At 41.5% G+C, this 23,393-nt stretch overlaps 1 protein-coding gene across 1 annotated transcript in view; it reads left to right on the top strand.

Annotated features, from left to right (window-relative positions):
- Positions 1-351: 351 nt before the first annotated feature.
- Positions 352-23,393, top strand: part of LOC137502819 (myogenesis-regulating glycosidase-like) — a 50,940-nt gene continuing 27,898 nt past the window's right edge. The window contains exons 1-2 of the mRNA XM_068229846.1: positions 352-408; positions 10,533-10,622. Coding sequence (XP_068085947.1) covers positions 396-408; positions 10,533-10,622 — 103 coding nt within the window. The 5' untranslated portion in view covers positions 352-395. The remainder of the gene's footprint in view (positions 409-10,532; positions 10,623-23,393) is intronic.

Genomic DNA, 23,393 nt, shown 5'->3' with positions numbered 1-23,393 from the left:
TATTACGACAGGCAGGGGATACCGTGGGTGTATTCTACATGTGCGTCCCTCACCCACAGGGGGTAAGAAGAAGACGAAGAAGAAAAACATTTGTACAGAGATTGGCTAGGGGGTAGTGGGGCTCAACTCAGCTAAGGGCCCTACGTTTGAAAGTTCTTGAGAAAGGGAGGGGTAGCGCCAAATTCGGGACAGCACGAAATGGGCGTATCTGCTGTATATCACCCAGATGACAATTTTCTGTAGTTCACGATACGAGTGCATGTTACCGCTCGTTTATCTTTGTGTATGAAGTGCTTCTTGAACTGATGGTCGACGGTGACGACGTAACACAGATAATTGGCGGCTGCCCAGGTGATATAAGCTCGCCGAGGTGCCGTTCCCTTGCCAGACTCGCGATGCAGCGATTAGGTAAGTACGACTTTATTTTAACATTATTAAACTTGTTGGAAAATAATAAACTCCGCAACAGTGATATCGTGCGCTATAATCCGTGAAGGAAGACAAACGAAGGAAATGTCTTATTTGTCAGAGTGGTAGAGTTTCTCTTCGTGCCAGAATGAAGCCAGAAGCAATGCAATAACAGGTCAGATGTACTTAATTTCATATTATTAAGTACACTGTCCAAAGGGTACACTCTTTCCGATTATACGAGAGGGGATCAAATATAAAAGGGACTTTACTTTTTATTCATATGCATTTGTTGAAAAACACAAGGCAATTACAATTTATTTTTTCACATAGTTTCCTGCTTTGGAAATGCATTTGTCCCAGCGTATGGGCAGCTTGTTGATGCCCTCATCGTAAAAAGAACAGGGTCGTGTCACCAGCCAGTTGCGCACGAAGTCTTGCACATTCTCGTCAACTTCAAATAGTTGCCCTCCTAGAGCTTCTTTAAGCGGTCCGAACAAATGGAAGTCACAGGGCGATAAGTCTGGATTGTAAGGAGGATGATCAAGTGTAGTTCAATGCATTTACTGTAACTTGGAGACAGAGCTGCAGTATGGGACCTCGCGTTGTCGAATCGGTTGGTCTTGTCTTTTGCGGCGATATGCTGTTGTTTTTTTCTACGTCGCACCGACACAGATATGTCTTATGGCGACGATGGGATATGGAAGGCCTACGAATTGGAAGGAGCGGCCGTGGCCTTAATTAAGGTACAGCCCCGGCATTTGTCTGGTGTGAAAATGGGAAACCACGGAAAACCATCTTCAGGGCTGCCGACAGTGGGGCTCGCACTATCTCCCGATTACTGGATTACTGGATACTGGATAGGGCTCAAGTTGCAGGATTCCAGCAAGCTATAGCAGAAATTTTAGATTCAAATGGACTGTATCGCTGTTTACCTATCCAAAGCCTGAAATAGGGTAATCGTGGAGGATTATTGACGAAAATGAGGGCTATTGGAATAGACAAAAAATGACTAAGTAGGAGGCTACATTTCTCGAAAATATAACTCAGAGAATTAGAGTAGGTGAAACGTTATCTGATGCTGTAATCATTAACACGTTGAGTGCCATGCGACCCCATTTGGGTACGTGAGAGTAGTCAAGTTTTTGAACTTCACGTCCCCATATGGGGTCGTACGTTCGTTCTAACTCGAGAACTGTGCGAACCCATTTGGGTGCGCAGTACGTATGTGTTTCGAAGCTCTATAAAGTCTCTTCCTGCCATCTGCTGGTCGCCTATTTAAGTACGTGCATAGTCCACCTGCCATTCCTCAATTTCTGTTTCGGCGCGACCCCATATGGGTACGTCAAAGTGCTTTGTAGGGTGACAAAATCATTGTCTATCTCGCGCACGGATTGTTTATGTAAGTGTGCAGAGCTGTGAGTTTCCTTTTCTTTTTTAAGTCTTTACGAGTAAATCGAACGGTAAAAGATTTAGTGCGGATAGTCTGGACGATATATCGAACAAGTCGGACAATGATGATGTAGAAGTATATAGTTACAGTGATTTTGAACCCAGTACAGAGCAAATAGCGATCTCGCACGTTCATCCACATTGATGTTACTGTCTTCAGCATACGTATCCCCACTGTAATCGGGGTTTCTGTTGCAAAAATTATGACCGTCTTCAACGATATAGTCATAGTCCCATGTTGCACAATCATCGCTGTTAGGTTCTCTTACTCAAATTAAAATTTATACAAACAAAATTATATACTTGTTCAGTATTACTTAACTACTAATTCTTCTTATAATATTATTCTGTTACATCCTAATTTATCAAATTCACACGATTTTCATTACTTTATATAACTATATTCTATACGAAAATTTCCTAACCTAAAATCGGAAGATCGTCATTTACAAACATTTCCTGACCTAAAATCGGGGATCGTACATTTTTACGGCTCCAGTATGAACAAGCTAACACGTCTCTCATAATCAACAGCATTTAACGCGTCCCTGCAAAGGAAAAGGTAAATATTACCGAGGTTCGTGTCAGTAACTACTGTATAAGTACGACCCCATATGGGGGCGCGTGTACGTGTACAGTTCGTAATGACAAATACGACCCCATATGGGGTCGCAATATTTTACCTAATATACATAATAATTTAACCTAATATATCATAAATACATCCTATTTTCAGCGATCATTTGCTTGGTTAAGCCTGTGAACGTTTTGGCACCAGAGAGTAACTCGATGTTATTAGCTCACGGCAATAAACGGCAATCCTATGAAAATCGGTCTGGCACTCAACGTGTTAAGAGAGTAGTCCAGCAAGGCAGTGTTTCTGGTCAACTAATTTATAATATATACAGAGTGTCCAAGGATGGATGGTCAATACTCAGGGATATGATGGGAACGATCATTTGAAACAAGAAATTTCATATGAACATACACCGTATTCCGAAGGGTTTCCGAGGTACAACACAATTAATGTACATTTGTTTCTGGGCTAGTCGCGCACGTTTACCTCGTTGCTTTCAGCCTCTTTGCTCGGGATGTCTTTCTGCCATTAAACTAGTCCGTTGAACACGTAGTTGCCCATGTGAAGTAGTGCGAGGGATTGAGAGTGTATCAGAGAGAAGCATAGATAAACTGTGTTTGTACACGCTCTGGCTAAAATGCTACACATCTACACTAATGAAGAATATGCAGATATGGTGTGTGTTTATGGCTTCTGCTATGGTGGTGCTCCTGTTGCTGTCGAGGAATACCGTTGGCGCTTTCTAACACGTCGAATTCCTGATCGTAGAGCGTTTAACAGAATTTTCAGCATATTGCTTGAAACAGATATTCTTCCAAGTTCCGAATTTTCTTCTGAACGTGTAGTTGAACAACCTGTGCAGGAACAGCAACACATTGTTGAGATGGTGCAGCTTGTCTTACTATCAAACACACGGCGACTTTCTACACGTATCACAGTCCTACGAACATATGTATTGCGAACATTACATGAGGATCACTTGTAACTGTTCCACCTCGTCATAACACTTGGGGAGATGAAAGTTATTATTTTGAAACACATGAATATCAAATAAACTATATGTGGCTTGCCCGCAAATTGCCACGCAAATAGAAACAATTAACATTCCATGGTTCCCCATTTCTCTATGTAATGTTTGGGCGCCATGGTTACAGTTTTAAATAAAACTGTAAACCAAAATTTATATTTACTAGCATAGAGACTTACACTTAAATCACAGGGGTAGGATTTTAAATAATTAACCATTAAGTATCGTTTAAAAAAGAAAATTAACGCAATATAAAATACAAATGAATTTATTATACAAAAAATGAGATGAATCGGAAAAGTTTCCTTAAAGCGTGGAGGAATTTATAATTTACTGAATTTACCATTGCTTGCTTTATCTAATTGAAGCTCACCAATTGCAGCTTCCGATGAAGTCATCTGGTTTCCGTGGTTACTCGTTCTCTTCTTCTCGATGTAGACTTTGCTCCATGGACATCCTTCCTTCCTTATTTGATATGGTACGGGCTATCTGGACTAGCACTCCCTGCTTGCCTAGTCTTTAAATTAGACATTGGCCCTATACTTGTAAAAACTGGTCAGCGTTGATCGTATGAGGAGAAAATTCAGAGATATGAATTTTTCCATATTAGTAGAAATCTCAATCCAACTGAGCTATACTATTTATACGGTACAGCCTTGTACCAAATTCCATAGACTTGAACTAAACACAGTTCTTCGTCCACAATATTTACTGAATACCACACAAGCCATAAGCTTGTTTCGTTTCTCGTAGATCCGATAACATTACCGCAGCGACAACACATTGTACAAAAGTAACTATGTCGCGGAGCGACCACACACTGTTTCAAAAATCACATCACGTCGTTCAAAGTAGATGTTCACAGTAGAAGTAGTAGTGATGGAGTATCTCGTTAGGATGTTAGCTTCACAGCAGAAGTTGTACTTAGTTAGGTCCCGTTCTCGTGTTGAGAATCAGTATATATCCGGGCTCACCCCCACTCTTGGTAACAGTTCAATCTCAAAACTCATATACAACGAAGTATCTGATTCGATAGATCGAAGCATCAACTCCCCTTCTCTTCCTCCTCGACAAATCCAGAAGGCGTGGCGAAGATATAGCTGACCCTCTTGCAAGCCTCGCACACGGGTCGCTGTTTACTAGCCTTGTTCATAAAATAAACCCACCGGGCGAGTTGGCCGTGCGCGAAGAGGCGCGCGGCTGTGAGCTTGCATCCGGGAGATAGTAGGTTCGAATCCCACTATCGGCAGCCCTGAAGATGGTTTTCCGTGGTTTCCCATTTTCACACCAGGCAAATGCTGGGGCTGTACCTTAATTAAGGCCACGGCCGCTTCCTTCCAACTCCTAAGCCTTTCCTATCCCATCGTCGCCATAAGACCTATCTGTGTCGGTGCGACGTAAAGCCACTAGCAAAAAAAAAAAACCATGACTAACGCAAAATCCCAAGCTTCAAGAATAACCCTCCGTATACACAAACATGAGATGAAATGAAAACAACTATGTCTCAACATATTGACCGCATTTACAACATAATGAATTCTTATCCTACATAATATAATAATTTAAATACTAAAACGATGTTATCATATATACAATATGATTCCAAAAAGCCTTGATTACAAATGATTGACGTTGAATAAATATGTTATTACAAATAATTGCCGATGGCGGATAAACTTGCTATCAAATGATATCGCGTAAAATGATATTATATTAAATTAGTAGGGCTGGAGAAGCCTGGACGGTTACACACTTGCACCCATTTCGAAACGTTGTGTGGGTAAGACACAGAACTTACGTGAGTGTTTCTAGCCCAAAACCAAATGTACATTAATTTTTTTTTTTTTTTTTTTTTTTTTTCGCAAACCATTTCGACTAGGAATTCCATATGAAGTATTTTCCTTCAAATGATCCTTCTTGTCATATCCCAGAATATTGACCATTCCTCTTGGTACACTCTAAATAACTGATATGAGAAAGGAACTGGAATCAGGCGCGGTTCTGCCTTTAGGTCACATGGTCACGTGCCCCTCCGCCGATTAAAACTATTATAAAAATCAGAACAACATTATTCACGATTACTGTCACGACCATCTTCAGTGAGTTCAAGAGACTATGATTCACCATGGTTGTTCTTGTTCTAGCAGCCCTGGACTAAACTAGGCAACATAGTAAAGGTCTAATCCCGGATGGGACCGACTCTTTCTTATACCTGAACATCATCCCCTCATTCTGCGAGCTGTGAGGGGTGAAGGGGGTTATGGCAAATTCCATTGACCCGGTCACAGTATTTCTACGACGTGACACTTCAGCGCTAGTTCGTATTTTTAACTTACTTCTCCTACAGCCTACTAGATAGCACCCAGGTACACTTTCTTGTCGGCATATGTATTATTAACGCGCGCAAAAGTAGTGTTTGTAGCAAACCTGTGCTTACCTTGTACGTCTGTTAGATTAATCGTGTCCATCGGTGTCGATGTTCATTGTAAGTCTGAAAAGTGTGTGAAGATTAGTGTGATGTATCTGAGTGTATTCCTGTGCGAGCATAAGTGTTTTTAAAATGAATCAAGTGAGCTACTTACAAACAAAATCTCTTAATTACGAAATCAGATGATTATTAGCTAAATAAATGCGCCGACCAAGACCAGAGCTTAGCATAAATCGTTCAAAGATAAAAATAGAACCTACAATCGCAGTTTCATATACAAGAAATAAGAAGGTAGATGATAGATAGATATTTATTTCAATAATTAATTCCAACGAGCCAAAGGCTCATACAGAGGAATTGTACAATGAATAATATATTCAATGGCGGATTAATTTAAGATTAATTTAATTGATTTAATTGATTCCTAGTGTTCCTAATATGTTGAATGTGCCCCACCCATTTCTATCATCACGAGCCGCCACTGCCTGGAATCACAATGTTTCTTGCGGATGTTGCTATACTGTATAGAGTAGTAAATAAGTTAGAGGACTGTGGGCGACTCCAAAGGCTCACGACAAAGTTATAAGATGGGCAGATGACAATGGTATGATGGTTAACGGGGTGAAAGGTGATGGTGGTTATTGTTTTAAGAGGAAGTGCAACTAGGCAATCATCCTCTATACAACACTAATCAGAGAGAAAAAAAGGAAGGAATCCGACACTTCGGAAAATGAAAGTATCGGCCAAAGAAAGACAAGCGCCACCGAGGGCACGAAAATGAAAGACTCCCTAGGCGCCTCGAATGCTCTAATACCGTCGGAATCGGAAAAGAACAAGAGTTGACCAAGGGAGGTCGGATAGGATAGATGAAAGTAAGTAGTCTGGCACAAGTAAGTGGAAACAATGCCAGGACTCACCTAAAGCTCCACTCTCCCAAGAGCCCCTGGAGGTCCTTTTAGTCACCTCTTGCGACAGGCAGGGGATACCGTGGGTGTTATTCTACCATCCCCACCCACAGGGGGAGGGGTGAAAAATCAGATTGTAAGTTTCAGCAAGAGGAGAAGTATTTTCTGTTTTAATTACTGTGTGTATGGGATCCTGTAAGTACATAGGTGTTAATATAAGGAAAGATCTTCAAATGAAATGGGAGCCTCACCAGGATTACTCGACGCGAGAACTGGAAAATATTGAAAGAAAAGTTGTACGACTTGTTCTGGCGATTTCCGACAAAAAAGTAGGCTTACGGAAATGTATCAAACTTCGTGTTGAGAAGACTTGACAGTAAGGAGACAAGCAGCTCGACTAAAGCCTAATTCACACGGGGATAGTTTACTGGAGTCATGTACTTGAAACACGTCGACTTTCTTTCAACTTTCCACGTATGATTAAGTTAGAACAGTCAAGTTGTAATTTTCCTTGCAAGTAAATTTGAGTTGCCAAGCCGTCAACTTTTGCGTTCACCTGCAGTTATGTGTGTATGTGTGTGTGCGTGTGTGTTTACCTCCTAGTTAGTTTGTAAATACTCTATATCCATGTATTTAAATATGTTTCTATTTTTTAATAACACTTATATGTAAAATACATTTCAAACGATTGTCAAATGAAGCATCATACGTTAAATAAATAAATAAATTATTATTATTATTATTATTATTATTATTATTATTATTATTATTATTATTATTATTATTATTATTATTATTATTATTATTATTGAAAATGAATGAAAACCTACAACTTGTTTTCCAGTCATTGACCGGGTCAGGGATGGAATGAATGAAGCCCCATCTTGCGGCGAGGATAGGAATTGTGCCGGCTGCCGAAGCCTGTCGCACTCCTATGGGGCAATGATTAATGACTGACAGATGAAATTAAATGATAGTGGAGAGTGTTGCTGGAATGAAATATGACAGGGAAAACCGGAGTACCCGGAGAAAAACATGTCCCGCGTCCGCTTTGTCCAACACAAATCTCACAGGGAGTGACCGGGATTTTAATCAGGGAACCCAGCTGTGAGGGGCCAACGCGCTGCCGTCTGAGCCACGGAGGCGATTCCTGGATATCTGTATGTTCCACCTATCTCCGAAGAGGTGGTTTGTGGGTAACCGCGCCCAGTATTGCTTATCAGCAGTTGTGTATCATTGTAGTTTCAGTTTTTTTCTGTATGTGTGTGTGTATTAAGTGTTACGTGTATTTGTGTGCGTTCATGTGTGAGTGTCCAGGTCGTCTGCCTCATTCAGTGTTAAACTGACACAGTTTTACGGGTGTGTCGGCTGTGGTAGTCCTGGTGATCATCCACGACCAGTTTGCGTTGGAAATTTTGCAGTGGGTTACCGACGTCGTATTAGCAGTGACTTACACTTAGTAAACTGAATATTGACTTTCAGTGTAAGTGTGCGATGGGGTGCGTACGTAGCACCGCCTCGTCTCCGAGTACCAGTGCTTCATCTTGTAGGTGTTTAGCATTACTTTAGAAGGCAGAAGTTCAGTTAAGGAAGTGAGGACTGTAAACTTGGTTGGTCTTGTGTTCTTGGCTGGGATTTGTGAGGTTAAATAAAGGTTGGGTTTGGGGGGGGGGGGTTTTCTGCTTAGATTTTTCAGGGCTTGGATTGCTATATTTCTAGAAAATAGATCTCAGAGAATTAGAGTAGGCAAAGCTTCATCTGACCCTGTAATAATTAAGAGGGGAATTCCTCAAGGCAGTATTATTGGACCTTTATGTTTTATTATATATATAAATGATATGAGTAAAGGAGTGGAATCAGAGGTAAGGCTTTTTGCGGATGATGTTATTCTCTATAGAGTGATAAATAAGTTACAAGATTGTGAGCAACTGCAACGTGACCTCGAAAATGTTGTGAGATGGACAGCAGGTAATGGTATGTTGATAAACGGGGTTAAAAGTCAGGTTGTGAGTTTTACAAGTAGGAAAAGTCCTCTCAGTTTTAATTACTGCGTTGATGGGGTGAAAGTTCCTTTTGGGGATCATTGTAAGTATCTAGGTGTTAATATAAGGAAAGATCTTCATTGGGGTAATCACATAAATGAGATTGTAAATAAAGGGTACAGATCTCTGCACATGGTTATGAGGGTGTTTAGGGGTTGTAGTAAGGATGTAAAGGAGAGTGCATATAAGTCTCTGGTAAGACCCCAACTAGAGTATGGTTCCAGTGTATGGGACCCTCACCAGGATTACCTGATTCAAGAACTGGAAAAAATCCAAAGAAAAGCAGCTCGATTTGTTCTGGGTGATTTCCGACAAAAGAGTAGCGTTACAAAAATGTTGCAATGTTTGGGTTGGGAAGAATTGAGAGAAAGAAGAAGAGCTGCTCGACTAAGTGGTATGTTTCGAGCTGTCAGCGGAGAGATGGCGTGGAATGACATTAGTAGACGAATAAGTTTGAATGGCGTTTATAAAAGTAGGGAAGATCACAATATGAAGATAAAGTTGGAATTCAAGAGGACAAACTGGAGCAAATATTCATTTATAGGAAGGGGAGTTAGGGATTGGAATAACTTACCAAGGGAGATGTTCAATAAATTTCCAATTTCTTTGAAATCATTTAGGAAAAGGCTAGGAAAGCAATAGATAGGGAATCTGCCACCTGGGCGACTGCCCTAAATGCAGATCAGTATTGATTGAGGGCCTCGGCTACTCGATCCACTGGGGACCCTGAATTTGACTGGATTTGGTGTTGAAGTAAGTTGAGGATAAAGAGTAGCAGGCTATTGGTGGGTGTGTTGCTAGTAAAGTATATTCTGAGTTATCAGTGGAGAGATGGCTTGGAATGACATTTGTAGACGAATAAGTTTGAGTGGTGTTTTTGCAGGTAGAAAGATAAAGTTTGAATTCACCGAGCTCGATAGCTGCAGTCGCTTAAGTGCGGCCAGTATCCAGTATTCGGGAGATAGTAGGTTCGAATCCCACTGTCAGCAGCCCTGAAAATAGTTTTCCGTCGTTTCCCATTTTCACACCAGGCAAATGCTGGGGCTGTAGCTTAATTAAGGCCACGACCGCTTCCTTCCCACTCCTAGCCCTTTCCTGCCCCATCGTCGCCATAAGACCTATCTGTGTCGGTGCGATGTAAAGCAACTAGCAAAAAAAAAAAAAATGTTTGAATTCAAGAGGACAAATTGGGACAAATATTCGTTTATAGGAAGAGAAATTAGGGATTGGTATAATTTATTAAGAGAGACGTTTGATAAATTTCCATCCCTTTGAAATCAGTTAAGAACAGGCAAGGTAAAAAAACTGATAGGGAATCTGCCACCTGAGGGACAGCACTAAATGTGGTTCAATAATAACTGAAGATTACAGGCAAAGGATAGCATGCATGGAAACATAGATGTTCTCATCTTGGGAGTGTCAGTTGGTGACTACGAGCCCGCTAGCTGAGTCCGGCTCAGATTACACTTGTGCCAGGCTCCTCTCTATTACCTGGCATTCTTAGGTCATTCTTGTTCTCTTCCGACCTGGACGGTGTTAGGTTTGAGAAGCCTCGAGAATGTTTCATCCTCGCCTTCTTCGTGGCCCTTGTCTTTCTCTTCCTCTTATTTCAATTCTTCTCTTCTTATATTTAGCAATGTTATTGTAAGTTATTATTTAACGCCACATTATGCCTTCCTCTCTTCTATTTCAGGTTTCCTATGCCTGCTGTTAGCAGCTTCTCTTGTGGATGGAGGAAAATTTATTGTGACACCGGACAGAGAGATACGAGTAACTAAGCGAGGTAAGTAGGCCTACACAACTTGCGTGAATCTCTAACCATCTAACGCAGTGTTTCTCAACCAGTGTTGCCAACTTATATTTTCATAGCCCGCTAAATACTACAAAAAATCCGCTAAAAATTCCGCCAAAAAATCCGATCTCAAATAATGAGCAATAAAAATGAGCAATAATGCACTGCACTCACCTGATCTGTGAGTTTCACCGGGATTAATCCTCTACCTGAGAGCCGGCGAGCTTAAAACTTGTAGGCGTTTTAGTACCGGGTGCAAACTAGGTGAATCCCCTACCTCAAGGGCCACACACAAAACAGGCCAGTTCATTATCTTCCATAATAGCATTAATATAAATGCTACTCTCTCACAGTTTCATTAACCGTAGTCATTCGTCAACTAAGAGATAAGTACCCTTTCCCCACACATTACAAATTTATGATACCATGATCACATAACATCACATCCAAATAATATGTTTTCCTCATGTGACTGCCAGCTCCTGACAAGAAATACGGAATAGCTCGCAGAGAGGCTGGAGTACAAATACAAAGCGTAAAATGGATAAAACACTAAATTCCGCTATAATAAATCTAGAATTCCGCCAAAAAATCCGTTGTCCGCTAAATGATATATTTCTCCGCCGACAGTCTTCTAATTCCGCCAAATTTAGCGGAAAATCCGCTAAGTTGGCAACACTGTTCTCAACCGACGGCCCGCGGGATGATTTATTACTCACCTAACTGCTGTGTCGCAGGGACGCCGGGTTGTGAAAATGAATTTCAAAAAAGGAGGGGGGGGGGGAGGTGAAGGTCCCGTAAAATGTCGAAATTTAACCCTCATAAAAATTCAGTTTTAGGTGTTTTTTAATGTGCAATAATTGTTGGAAAACAAAACATTGTTGTATTATGCACACGAAGGCCCACATAAATCCACATGAAAGGTAAAAGTTCGTTTTAATCATGAAAAAGTAAGAGATTTTACATTTTAAATATATGTGAATAATTACAAGGATGGAAGCTAAAGAAATCTTAACGTCAGAGTAAAAACAATCATCAGGTTCCCTATGGCCAGGCAGGCATCAATTTTTTGTAATAAGACAATGTCTCTCATAGTGCACTGCCGGTGGCTACAAGTAGCCTACGCAGTGGCCTCCACGGTATGCACTAGCCATGCGTCTTGGTAGGTGTGTTATTTACCAATCCACGAGCCCAATTTAGCAATCTGGGGCGAAACGCTGCCAACCAGAAATGATTTAACTGGAAAATGTATAATGTCCAGTAACGGACCAACTATATTGGTATTACGTGATTTCTTTGTACTGAGCTATGGGTGGTAATGCAGTCACATCTTCAAGTCTCATTATTTGAGTACTCAGGTCCTTGCTTGTTATTTGCCGTGCCAAGGACAATTTGGTACTCTCAACAAAATTATCAAGGGCAAATGAGAGTAGCATGTTTATCTTATCTTTTGTAAATTTACTATATGCCTCGATTCTAGACACGTTGTCAAGTACCTATAGAAGTTGTGTCGCATCTTATCTTACTGGGTAGCTATTGTTATATTCCCCTCTTTTTTTCTTCGACCCGTTAAAACATCATAAAGTAATAGGGCTCTTTATCTTCCCACTTTAATACCTAAAATGAAAACTGTCACAATGTTAACTTTATAGTTTTTCAATTACATACCTGAAAAAAGCCATTATTAAAATAAATAAATAGCCTTGTAAATCCCATAAAGGATATTGCCTCCTGCAATGCAGGGACAATGCTCATCAGGTGAGCAAGTCCTGAGGAGCATAATTACAGTGGAACCACGAAATCTCGAATCACATCGGAAGCTAAATTTTATACTGAACACATTATTAATTTTTAACAGAATTTAAAAATCTACAAACAAACAAGTTTACGGCATCACTTTAATTATAACCCTTATTATAGTAACATTTTAGAAGACAGGATACAGTAAATACCATAGTGAAACAAGAAACATACCTCCGTTAACACCTTTAGAAATAATCCGTTAGTCTCTTCTGGTTGTTACTGTTAACCTTTCCTCCCTTCACGTTGAAACTTCTCGTCAATACCACGCAGCCGTGATTTGTAAATGGAGCTTGTCATCCGCGACTTCGGGGGTTGTTTTCGTACGTGACCGGTAATGAAATCACACCCGAGAAACACCGAGGCTTCGCCAATTTTCCGATCAGTTCTAGTTTTTCGGTCCCCGTCATATTAGCTCCCAGCATCACTGTAACCCTTTCTCTACTTCTTAACTGTTCCTCACAAACCACAAATGCCGTATTGCAGAGTTATGCCCGGTTTCTGGAATGGTGAGATATCTTTCCGATAGCTATTGCTTTGTTAGAGCTGTCGACTCGATAAATCTTCGCTGCGTTGCACAGCGGAACAACAGCTAACTTATCGAACTGTCAACTACTGGCTCGTTGATCAAGTTTCATAAATACACACTAGATGCCACCCCTCGTACTGCTTTGTTTTGGTGCGTTAGGTGTGTTCCCCATATTGTCAGGCGCATGCGCACAAGTAATGCATCGCATTTGAGCTTTCTGTGCAGCTCCTATTATCCCATCTTTGCCATGCAGCGAGAAATGGGTACGGTATTCAACTAGTTCTTGCAGACGTGGGTGTCATTTTCGTGGTATTTAAGGACTGTCAGAAGAATTTGATATTGTTTGAGGATTTCTAATGAAATATGCAAAAATATGGACAGTGTTTGATCACAGCATAAGGATATATATCAGGTAATATAACCTGTTAGTACCTTGTATGTAATATCGTTAATTAAAAACAATCACATGATAAAATTACCATGCTCACTGCCAATGCAAGTAGGCCTGCAGCAGGCCTACTACGATAAATGTGCAATTATCGGTTATACTCAGTTACTGGTACCAGTGCTTTCATGGACACGAATGCAGTCACATATAAAAATACGATAAGACTCAGTAGTACTGAATCTTAAAGGGTATAATAATTAATAATTGATCAACAGGGGACAATGGAAAATTATTTGTCACAGGACGCAAATTGTCGCTGTAACCGCTACCAAACCTATGACAGTAATTTGTTTAGCCTCAATCTGTCTTTGAATTCATTTTCACTACTGTATACTTCATTAGATCATTAGGCCGACAATGATATAATCGTGGTCGTTCTACAATGTTCGTCGGAAGAAAATGAGGAAGCCATAGAAAATTTTAACAAACACAATGTTAGCTGCTGATACTGAAGTACTGCGCACGCGCCCAGCAAGTTAACAAATAGATATCTCCTGCTCAGGGCCCTCTAAGTTAGCAAGCGATTTATCGAACCGATAGATGTATCTTACGTTCGTGCAACGCCAAAACACGAGTTAACCATTCGATACCGCTATAGGTTCGATATCTCACGTTCCGGAAACCGGGCATTAATGTTGCACAAAATTCGAGTCACAGAGTAATTCTTCTTCAAGGGAGCGAATGTTTGCTTCGAGAAATCGAGAAATTTGTGTAAACGAATTTCGAGTAATGGAGAAATAAATACACGTGAAGAATGGGACAAACGGCCGGGAAATTTAAGTTACTTCGAGATACTGAAAATTTGAGTAATGGAGGTTCGAGATATCGAGGTTCGAGATATCGAGGTTCGACTTATATAGGTTATTTCCTAGTTTTTTCGTGAGAACTTATTGCTGTATGTTGCATACTTGTGTAGTCTCACCTCCGAATGCATGCAATTGTGTCTTTCAAGATCAACAAAGCGTATTATGACATTGTTGACACGTGCACAGTTTTCCCCAGGGAGGGTGGAGATTCCTTCTTTGAGAAAGCGTACCGCGGCACATTTCGTCCTTGCATACCTTCTCCTCAGAATGTTTGTGGAGGTATCTTTTAAGTTCTTGAGCTTCTCCCCACAAACTTTACACTTGCCTATTCTTTTTTCACTATGTGTTCCATGATGACTTATAAGATCACTACTTCATGCGAACGTCTTAATGTCTACTTGACACCTGTCTCGCTGCTTCCCTGAGTGATCAGAAGATGACCATCTTCAATCCCTCTTCGTGGTGGCGTACTATTGTATGTTGTATATTTCGCCCACTGTCCTGAGGGCGTAGTGTAACAAACTTTACATTTGCGCGCAGTGTTGCCAACAGTGGGGTAGGAGGAGGCTTGTTAACCGCACCCGGACAAGTGGATGGGACATTGATGATGATGATGATGATGAGTAAAAGAAAGATCAATAAATGAATTGTCCAATGAGTTGGGATAGATGCTCGGAACAACATTCACATTAAAATGATGTTTGAGAAAATCAAATGCCTTTTTATTTCTTCGGATGTCTATATTGAAATCGGCCATCATGATGATTAGGACATCAACATCAAACTCGTCGTCAGTCATTAAACTAGATTCAGAGTAACGCGTAAGTGCACTATAGAGAAACATTTTCAAATCGCCAGAATTGACAGAAGGAAGAATATATACGAAGGCTAATATAAATTAAGAACGACCGAGCTCGATAGCTGCAGTCGCTTAAGTGCGGCCAGTATCCAGTATTCGGGAGATAGTAGGTTCGAACCACACTGTCGGCAGCCCTGAAAATTGTTTTCCGTGGTTTCCCATTTTCACACCAGGCAAATGCTGGGGCTGTACTTTAATTAAGGCCACGGCCGCTTCCTTCCCACTCCTAGCCCTTCCCTGTCCCATCGTCGCCATAAGACCTATCTGTGTCGGTGCGACGTAAAGCAACTAGCAAAAAAAAAAAAAAAAAAAAAATTAAGAACGTCCCTTAAAAATTACGTCTACCGAGCTCGATAGCTGCAGTCGCTTAAGTGCGGCCAGTATCCAGTATTCAGGAAATAGTGGGTTCGAACCCCACTGTCGACAGCCCTGAAGATGGTTTTCCGTGGTTTCACATTTTCCAACCGGTCAAATGCTGGGGCTGTACCTTAATTAAGTTCCATTTACGAATCTCGGCTGCGTGGTATTGACGAGAAGTTTCAACGTGAAGGGAGAAAAGGTTAACAGTAACAAACAGAAGAGACTAACGGATTATTTCCAAAGGTGTTAATGGTGGTACGTTTCTCGGCCGCTTCCTTCCCATTCCTAGCCCTTTCCTGTGCCGTCTTCACCATAAGACATCTGTGTCGCTGCGACGTAAATGAACTTGCAAAAAAAAATGTTACATCTACCATGCAAATATCACCGGCACCAGTTTCATTTATATTATTAAATTTGCTATTCTATACAACCGACCACGATGTATTCACAACGACAGCTAACCTCCAACCGAGCGCGCGATTCAACACAGCACCATCTTATACAGCGAGTTTCACTCATCGGTTGAACGCAACGAGCTAGCTCGTTGGTTGAACGGCAGGCACGCCCGGTTTGTCTGCCTCCCGTTGACTCATCACTCCCCGCTCCGCGGCGTAGCAACAAGGACATCACTTCGCTCACTTTATCCGTGCATGACATGAGATAACACTTAAAATTAAGAAAACAAGCTCGTACCTTGTGACAGGAAATGTTGGAGTTGTTTTCCTTCTGTATCCTCACATTTCCGGCATAGTCTTAGGAAACTCCGATTCACACGCATAAGTTTGGTATCAGTTTTAACATTTTCGTAGTCTGCCATGCTGAGCTCTTCGAAATCCCGCCTTCTCGTCCAAGTCGTCTTAGGGATTTTGTAGGCGTATGTTCTAAACTTTCTGTGCGATTTCATTTACTTTTCCTTCGTTAAGTACACGTTTTTTAACACTTCGTTTCTTATCGAGTAAAGAACCAGTTCCTCTCAGTTTGTTTACGAGTTTCTGCACGGTCTGTCTGTGTGGAGGGCATACACCTCGAAATTGCGTTACAAATCGCCTAACGACTTCCCTGAAAGACTCTGTTTTCACATAATTCTCGTACATAAATACCCTTTCCTCTACCGTGTACACATGAGAATTATACCCCGAAGTAACACTTCCAACTCGAGAACAGTTGGAGCGACAAATCCACACTTGATACACGTTTTAAGCACGGACCTGAACAGCGAAGTGCGTGCATTCCCGTGCTGTCGCAGCGCTGTGTAACGGGAAGTGATGAATCAACGGATGACAGATAAGCTGGGCGCACCTGCCGGCCAACCGATGAGAGGAACTCACTGTAACAGCCCATGTATGTGACGTCACATATTTAGCACAAATTTTGCCTCACTTTGAAGCGCTATTTCACGAAAACTACTCAATTATTTTTTACAACAGGTAGCCTGTTCTTTTATCAGGCAATTGAGACATTAAAAATAATAAGCTAAATACTCTCGATGATACATGCGTTCTACCCTAACACTAAGAACGTCTTAATTTTTTTCTTTCCATGTACCCCTTGCTAAAGAATGTCGGCATTTTATTACAAACAAGTGTCATGAAAGATGGGTGAGCATTTTTTTGCATTTTTAAAACCATACTGAATGCGGTTGGAGAGACAGAAAAATCTTCCACAAATGATAGATATAGTCTCCACATCGTGTATGCTATCAACCATCTCAAAATTGTGACAAAGACCGGATGTGTGGACGGACACTACGTTTTTATTATATTATTAAAAGAATGAAGTATTGCGCCGCAAATTATTCAGCTAAGTCGCCGAGCACTGTATGAAACATTTGGAATAGATTCGATAAATTTGACCATTTTCGGTACTTAGTTGGTCCGTATCGACTAAATTCATATAAATACACTACGGGCGATGGTTTCGTCCGCTCTGTCAATATACCGTATTTGAGTCAATGTTGGCATTTTTTTTTTTTTTCAAAATCAGTCTTCCTAAAGTTAGGGTGCGGGGATTATTCGCGTAAATACGGTATTATCAAGTTCCTAATTTTGTACAATTATTTCACTCGTACAGCCTCCGTGCCTCAAATCCCGGTCCCTCCATGTGATATTTGTGCTGGACAAATCGGAGGCGGGACAAGTTTTTCTCCGGGTACTCCGGTTTTCCCTGTCATCTTTCATTTCAGCAACACTCTCCATTCTCATTTCATAGCATTTACCAGTCATTAATAATCACCTTGGGAGTGGCGACCCCATTGTAATTGTACCGGGCGGTACACCTCTACACCGTTTATTTAAAAGTTGCGCCAGTTGAAACTCCTCTTCTGGAGGAAGGTTGAACTTTATCTATTCTATTAATTCTCTACTTTCTCAGAAGATGTCACCACGTGGAAAATTTTGAGTTTTTGAACTGTGTCACTTTTGATGTGTTTTTGTTTAGCTTGAAGTAAGAAGTGTGAACTTTCTCTTCTAGAGGACACTACTGAAGATCAACAATAGTGCAACCTAGTGCGGAGTCAAAGAACTATTTTGTTGAAGAAATTTTTATTTCAAATGTTTGTTCTTTGCTAAATTTCTTTCTGTTATTGTTTAAGTTGGCTGTATACCCCTCTCTTTCCCCTTGTTTTGCATGTAGCCAATCCCGAATTTCTTAAATTAATTTCTATCCAATCAGATGTATCTTCCCCCAACTTGAATCGATTGCGGGGTCCTATCCAATAAAAACATTGTGGGCGGGTGTTTTCATTCCCCTAACGCCTAGAAACTTCCGCGAGAGTATATAAACTGCTGATTTTAGGGTCTCCGGGCCACTTCTGTTCCATCTTTCAGTGTATTAAGTACATAGCAGGAGGCGGGAAGCGCCTCTTTCTTCTTCAGCCGTTCAACACCAGGTAATGGCCTATTAATAACTTCTTTTCTTGCTAGGTTGGCAGTTTAACACTCGCGGCGGGTTCGAAGCATTTCCATCATGTAACCTTTTCCTAAAATGTAATTACTCTTTTCATCTTTTTCTTGTAAAGCTACATATTGGGATAGAGAGTGCTACCCTCTCGAGCTCCCACTCACATTTGTTTTGAGGTGAACTTATTTTCTCAAACTATTCTTCGTTTATGTAATGTAAAGTGTTCTTCTCTAAGTCACCTCTGTAGTATGGGATTAGCCCTTGCGTTAGTGGCCCAGAGCCAGATTAGGTTTTAAAAACAAAGTGTATTAGGAGTGCAAGTTCGCCTCCTCTCAAATTGTTATTTTAGAGGTCATGTAATCAACCTTCTTTTCATGTAATAGACCTCCGTAGGTTGGGTATTTTACCCCTGTGAATACGTCCTTAGAAGGACAGCTTGAAGGTAGAGTTTGGTGTGGCCTTGTGATAGGCTTACAATTTTGAGAGCGGATCGCTCTTTGAAATTTGTTTCTGTATGCCTCGTGCAGGCTTTATGTGTAATGTTTGGAGCCAGTGCTCCTGGGCATGAATGGGGCTTTCTGCCCCTTGGCTAAAATTTTTTTGGAGTAAGGCGGGGCTGATGGCCCAAGAGTTATGAAGTAAGGGCACTGAGCCCGAATCCAGTAATATTGTACCTACATTTTTGCTACTCTGTACCTGTTATGATTGTTATCTCTTGTTTTTGAAAAGAAAATATAACCTAGTTCAATTTTAAATTAATTTTACATTGCACGTTAAATTCGTAGCTTGAAACCCATTCACACCCGCACCTTCTTTCACCTCTACCTACCACGGATATCTCCGTAACAAGTGGTAGCAGAGCGTGGTTGAATGGATCTCAATTTAGCCCCTTTTGACGGCTAAACATTGCTTTAATTCGAACTCTAACAATTTTCTCAGTTGCTGGAATTTTTTGAGTTTTTTTTAAAATTGTTCTGTTATCATGTCCGGCCCTCGCGATGTTCTCCTCCTTAACTATTTGCGCAAAGAGGAGTTGATATACGAGTTAACTATCAGAAACGTTCAATCTGGAGCCACGGTTGCAATAGACACTAACAAGCTTAGAGAGTCCCTTGATTTGCCCATTTCCATCCCCAATTTGGGAGAGAAAGAAATTGACGACTCTCTTTCCACGATCACGGAGAATATTACTGGGCTAGCTTCCGTAGTTAGTTTTTTTGATGAAAATGATCCGTCTCCTAACCAAATTAAGCGTGTGCAAGGCAGATTATATCACTTTTCAAATAGAGTTAATGATCTGTTGTCTCTGAAGGTGAATGACGTTCAGAGGAAGCAAGCTAATACGCTCCTTGAAACTATCTCTGAATGGTCTAGTAAAGTCACTCAATTGTTAACTGGGGAAGTTCCTCCCAAATCTGATCAGCCCACCATAGTGAATGTAAGTAGTGAGGAAGAACCTGCTAAGGGAGAAGGCAATAGGATAACCGTTGCTGCTCAAACTATCTCTGCCCCATTGGACAACGAGTCTGAACGCCGCACATCGTTGAACAATGTACGTGCTGAATTAACTTCCTTGCCATTGAAACCTTTACCTACTATGTCGCCCGGGTTTAGCAGCTTGCCTCATCCATTGGCAATGTTGCTCAGAGGTATATCCAAGTTTTCCGTTAATACCACCAGTGACGTAATTTCATTTTTAAGATTTCTAGTGGAATTTCAGGATCATGCCCTTGTGTTTTCTCTTTCCCCATGTCAAATTTTGCAAATTATCTATCCTTATGCTATTGGGGTTCTCTCAGATAAAATAGTAAGAGCCATAGCTGAACAGTCATCTATCGAAGATTTCCATGCACATCTGCTTGCAAATTTTATTCCTGCCCGCGCGAGGTCATCTCTTATTCAGAAATACTATTATCGGGTACAGCGCTTGGATGAAAACCTGGCAGACTTCATCCAAGATATTAAGTTTTATACTAGGGTGTTTGCTCTCCACTTCCCTGAGGATCAGATCGTGCAAGCTATTATCGAAGGGATTTCACCACCCTACAGGTCATATTTGTGTTTCGCGGCGTGCCCGCAAACCTTCTCTGAACTGGAAGCATTAGCCGTCTCTGCGGAAGGAGTTAGGTATGCCGATTCCTTGCGTGTGGCAAAAGAACCCCCGCCTTCTTTTAATAATACTCGGCTTCCACCTCGCCGATCAGTCACCCCTCGTAAATGTTATGCTTGCGGGTCGCCTGACCATCTGCGCAATAAGTGTCCTCTGATCAAGTCTAGTAGGGCAAATAATGGACCTGGTTCATCACAAGGCTGTTTTAAGTGTGGGGCCTTCTCACATATCGCCAAAAATTGCCCAAACTCAAATTGCACCCCCTCCTGCTCAACTTCTGGTGCCAATTCCACCTATGCCAATAATAAAAAGTGACTAGTGGCATCGGTTGAGTCGACTAATCCATCTTCCCGAGACTCAGCCCCTAGTAAACAGGTTGTAAATGCAGAGAACGATCAGCCTTCAAATTCATCTTTTGAATGCCCTAAAGAATGTCTTAGGATTGCGGCGGATACCCCCGCACCTGTTCCTTTTCTTAAGATTGAGTTAAATAACGAGCCTATAACAGCTCTTTTAGATTCAGGCAGTGTTTGTTCGATTATTTCGGCTGAATGGTATTCTAAATTGAAATCTGTTTGTAAACTACCTGACCATGTCTCAGCTCTTATTCAATATGTTTCGGCTAATTCATCGCCATTAGAAATTCTAGGTTCCGTACTGGTCAAAATTCGTATTTTTAAATTTACATGGAAAATCAAACTGTTTGTGGCTAAGCACTTGTCTTGCCCCATCATATTGGGAGCGGACTTCATTTCTCACACTGGTCTGGTGCTCGATCTCCAGAGTAGGTCGTGCACATTCAAATTTGCGTCCAATTGTAGAATTCCCTTGTTAAAGTGTAATTCTGTATCATGTTCATCTATTTCGCCTACCCAGGATGAGATGTTGTTAGACCTTAGACATCTACCTGAGGAGCAGGCTGATAGTATTCGGAAACTGTGTCAGTCGTTTCCCGAGGTGTTCTCTGATACTCTTGGTGTTACTGACCTTATTGAATACAAAATTGAGGTCACGGATTCGATTCCTGTCCGTTTTCCACCGTATAGGCTATCTCCACCTAAAATGAAGGCTCTGAAAGAAATCATCGATCAGATGTTGAAGGATGGTATTATTAGGCCCTCTAAGTCAGCGTATTCTTCGCCTATTTTTCTAGTCCCGAAACCCCAAGGAGGCTTCAGGCCTGTCATTGATTACAGGGCTCTCAATCGGAAGGTGGTGTTGCAATCTGTGCCCCTTCCCGACCTTCATTCTTGCTTTTCATGGTTTCGTAAGGCCAAGTTCTTCACCATCTTGGACTTGAATCAGGCCTATAATCAAATTCCCCTTGCCGAAGAGTCTAAACATCTTACAGCGTTTGCCACGGACTGGAACTTATACGAATACAACCGCGTGCCTTTCGGGCTCCCCACGGGGGCAGCTGTGCTCACTAGGCTACTAGATAGGGTCTTTTCCGACATCAAATTTGAGTACTTATATCACTACTTGGATGATGTCGTCGTATTTTCCGAGACTTTTGAAGAACATCTAGATCATCTGCGAGAAGTTCTGAATCGCCTTCGTAAGGCTGGGTTAACTGTCAAGTTGTCCAAGGTTGCCTTTGCTAAGCCCTCTATGTCATTCCTAGGGCATATTGTGTCACCCGATGGGGTAGCTGTCGATCATTCTAGAACACAGGCCATCCGTGATTTTAAACCTCCTAAGGACATCAAAGGTATCGCTAGATTCATTGGTATGGTGAATTTCTTCAGGAAGTTTATTCCTAACTTCGCTAATAGAGCGGCGCCCTTAAACCTTCTTCGTAGGAAAGGCATCAAATTCGAGTGGGGACCTTCTCAACAAGCCGCTTTCGAAGATCTTAAATTAGCTCTCTGTAATGCCCCTGTACTTGCTATGCCTGATTTCTCGAAGAAATTCATCGTCCAAACGGATGCGTCGTCGTCAGCTGTAGCTGCAGTCCGTCTTCAAGAGACTGAACTAGGGAGGCGACCCATCGCCTATGCGTCTAGGACATTGTCGGCTCAAGAAGCCAAGTATTCCATCTATGAGCTCGAAGGTTTGGCAGTCTTATTTGCCTTAGAAAAGTTCCGTCTCTATCTGGAACACGTTAAATTCGACCTGGAGACAGATAATCAAGCCTTAAGCTGGGTCTTAGGTAGGCCGCGTCGTACTGGTCGTATAGCCCGCTGGGCTATTCGTATTTCCGCCTTCCAGTTTGATGTTAGACATATCAGAGGTACCGAAAATGTTGTTGCTGATGGACTCAGCCGTATGTTTTCAAACGAGGTCGAGACCCATGAACCGGTCGACAGTTCATCACCTTCCGAGTCCATACTATCCGAGGTTAATGCCATCCTAACCGATGCTCCCATGCTTTTTAGGGATATTGAGAAATACCAACGTGAAGATCCTACGCTGGCTCCGATAATGGAAACCCTTTCTTCTGGGGAACATGTCGTCCCTTATGTTCTGAGGAATGGTGTTTTACGTTGCCCTTCGAGGCATGATAAGTTGATGAAAGTTGTTGTTCCAGCGGTTCTTGTACCTATGATCTTCAAATACTATCATGAGACCCCATTGGGGGGGCATCTTGGAATCTTTAAAACTCGTGAAAAGATTCGTGAAATGTTCATATGGAAAGGTATGGACGGTGAAATTCGGGAACTTGTAAAATCTTGTAAATCTTGTTTGATCAGTAAACCCACCATGTCCACTAAAGTAGGCCTTTTGTCTTCTCATCAAGCGTCGCGCCCCATGGAACGCCTGTATATTGATTATGTGGGACCCTTCCCCCAGTCAAAGGGTAATGCCAACAAGTTCATCTTTGTGTGTGTAGATGGTTTTACAAGATTTTCCTGGTTATTTCCGACTAAGCTGGCTACCGCTCAGTCAACCATTACTTGCTTAAATTCTATTTTCGCTTCTTTTGGTCCGTGCCAATACATTGTATCTGAT

The sequence above is a fragment of the Anabrus simplex genome, chromosome 12 (assembly GCF_040414725.1).
Source record: "Anabrus simplex isolate iqAnaSimp1 chromosome 12, ASM4041472v1, whole genome shotgun sequence".
Taxonomy (NCBI): domain Eukaryota; kingdom Metazoa; phylum Arthropoda; class Insecta; order Orthoptera; family Tettigoniidae; genus Anabrus; species Anabrus simplex.
Note: the sequence above shows the minus strand (reverse complement) of the source record. Positions and strands in the feature narration are given on the sequence as shown.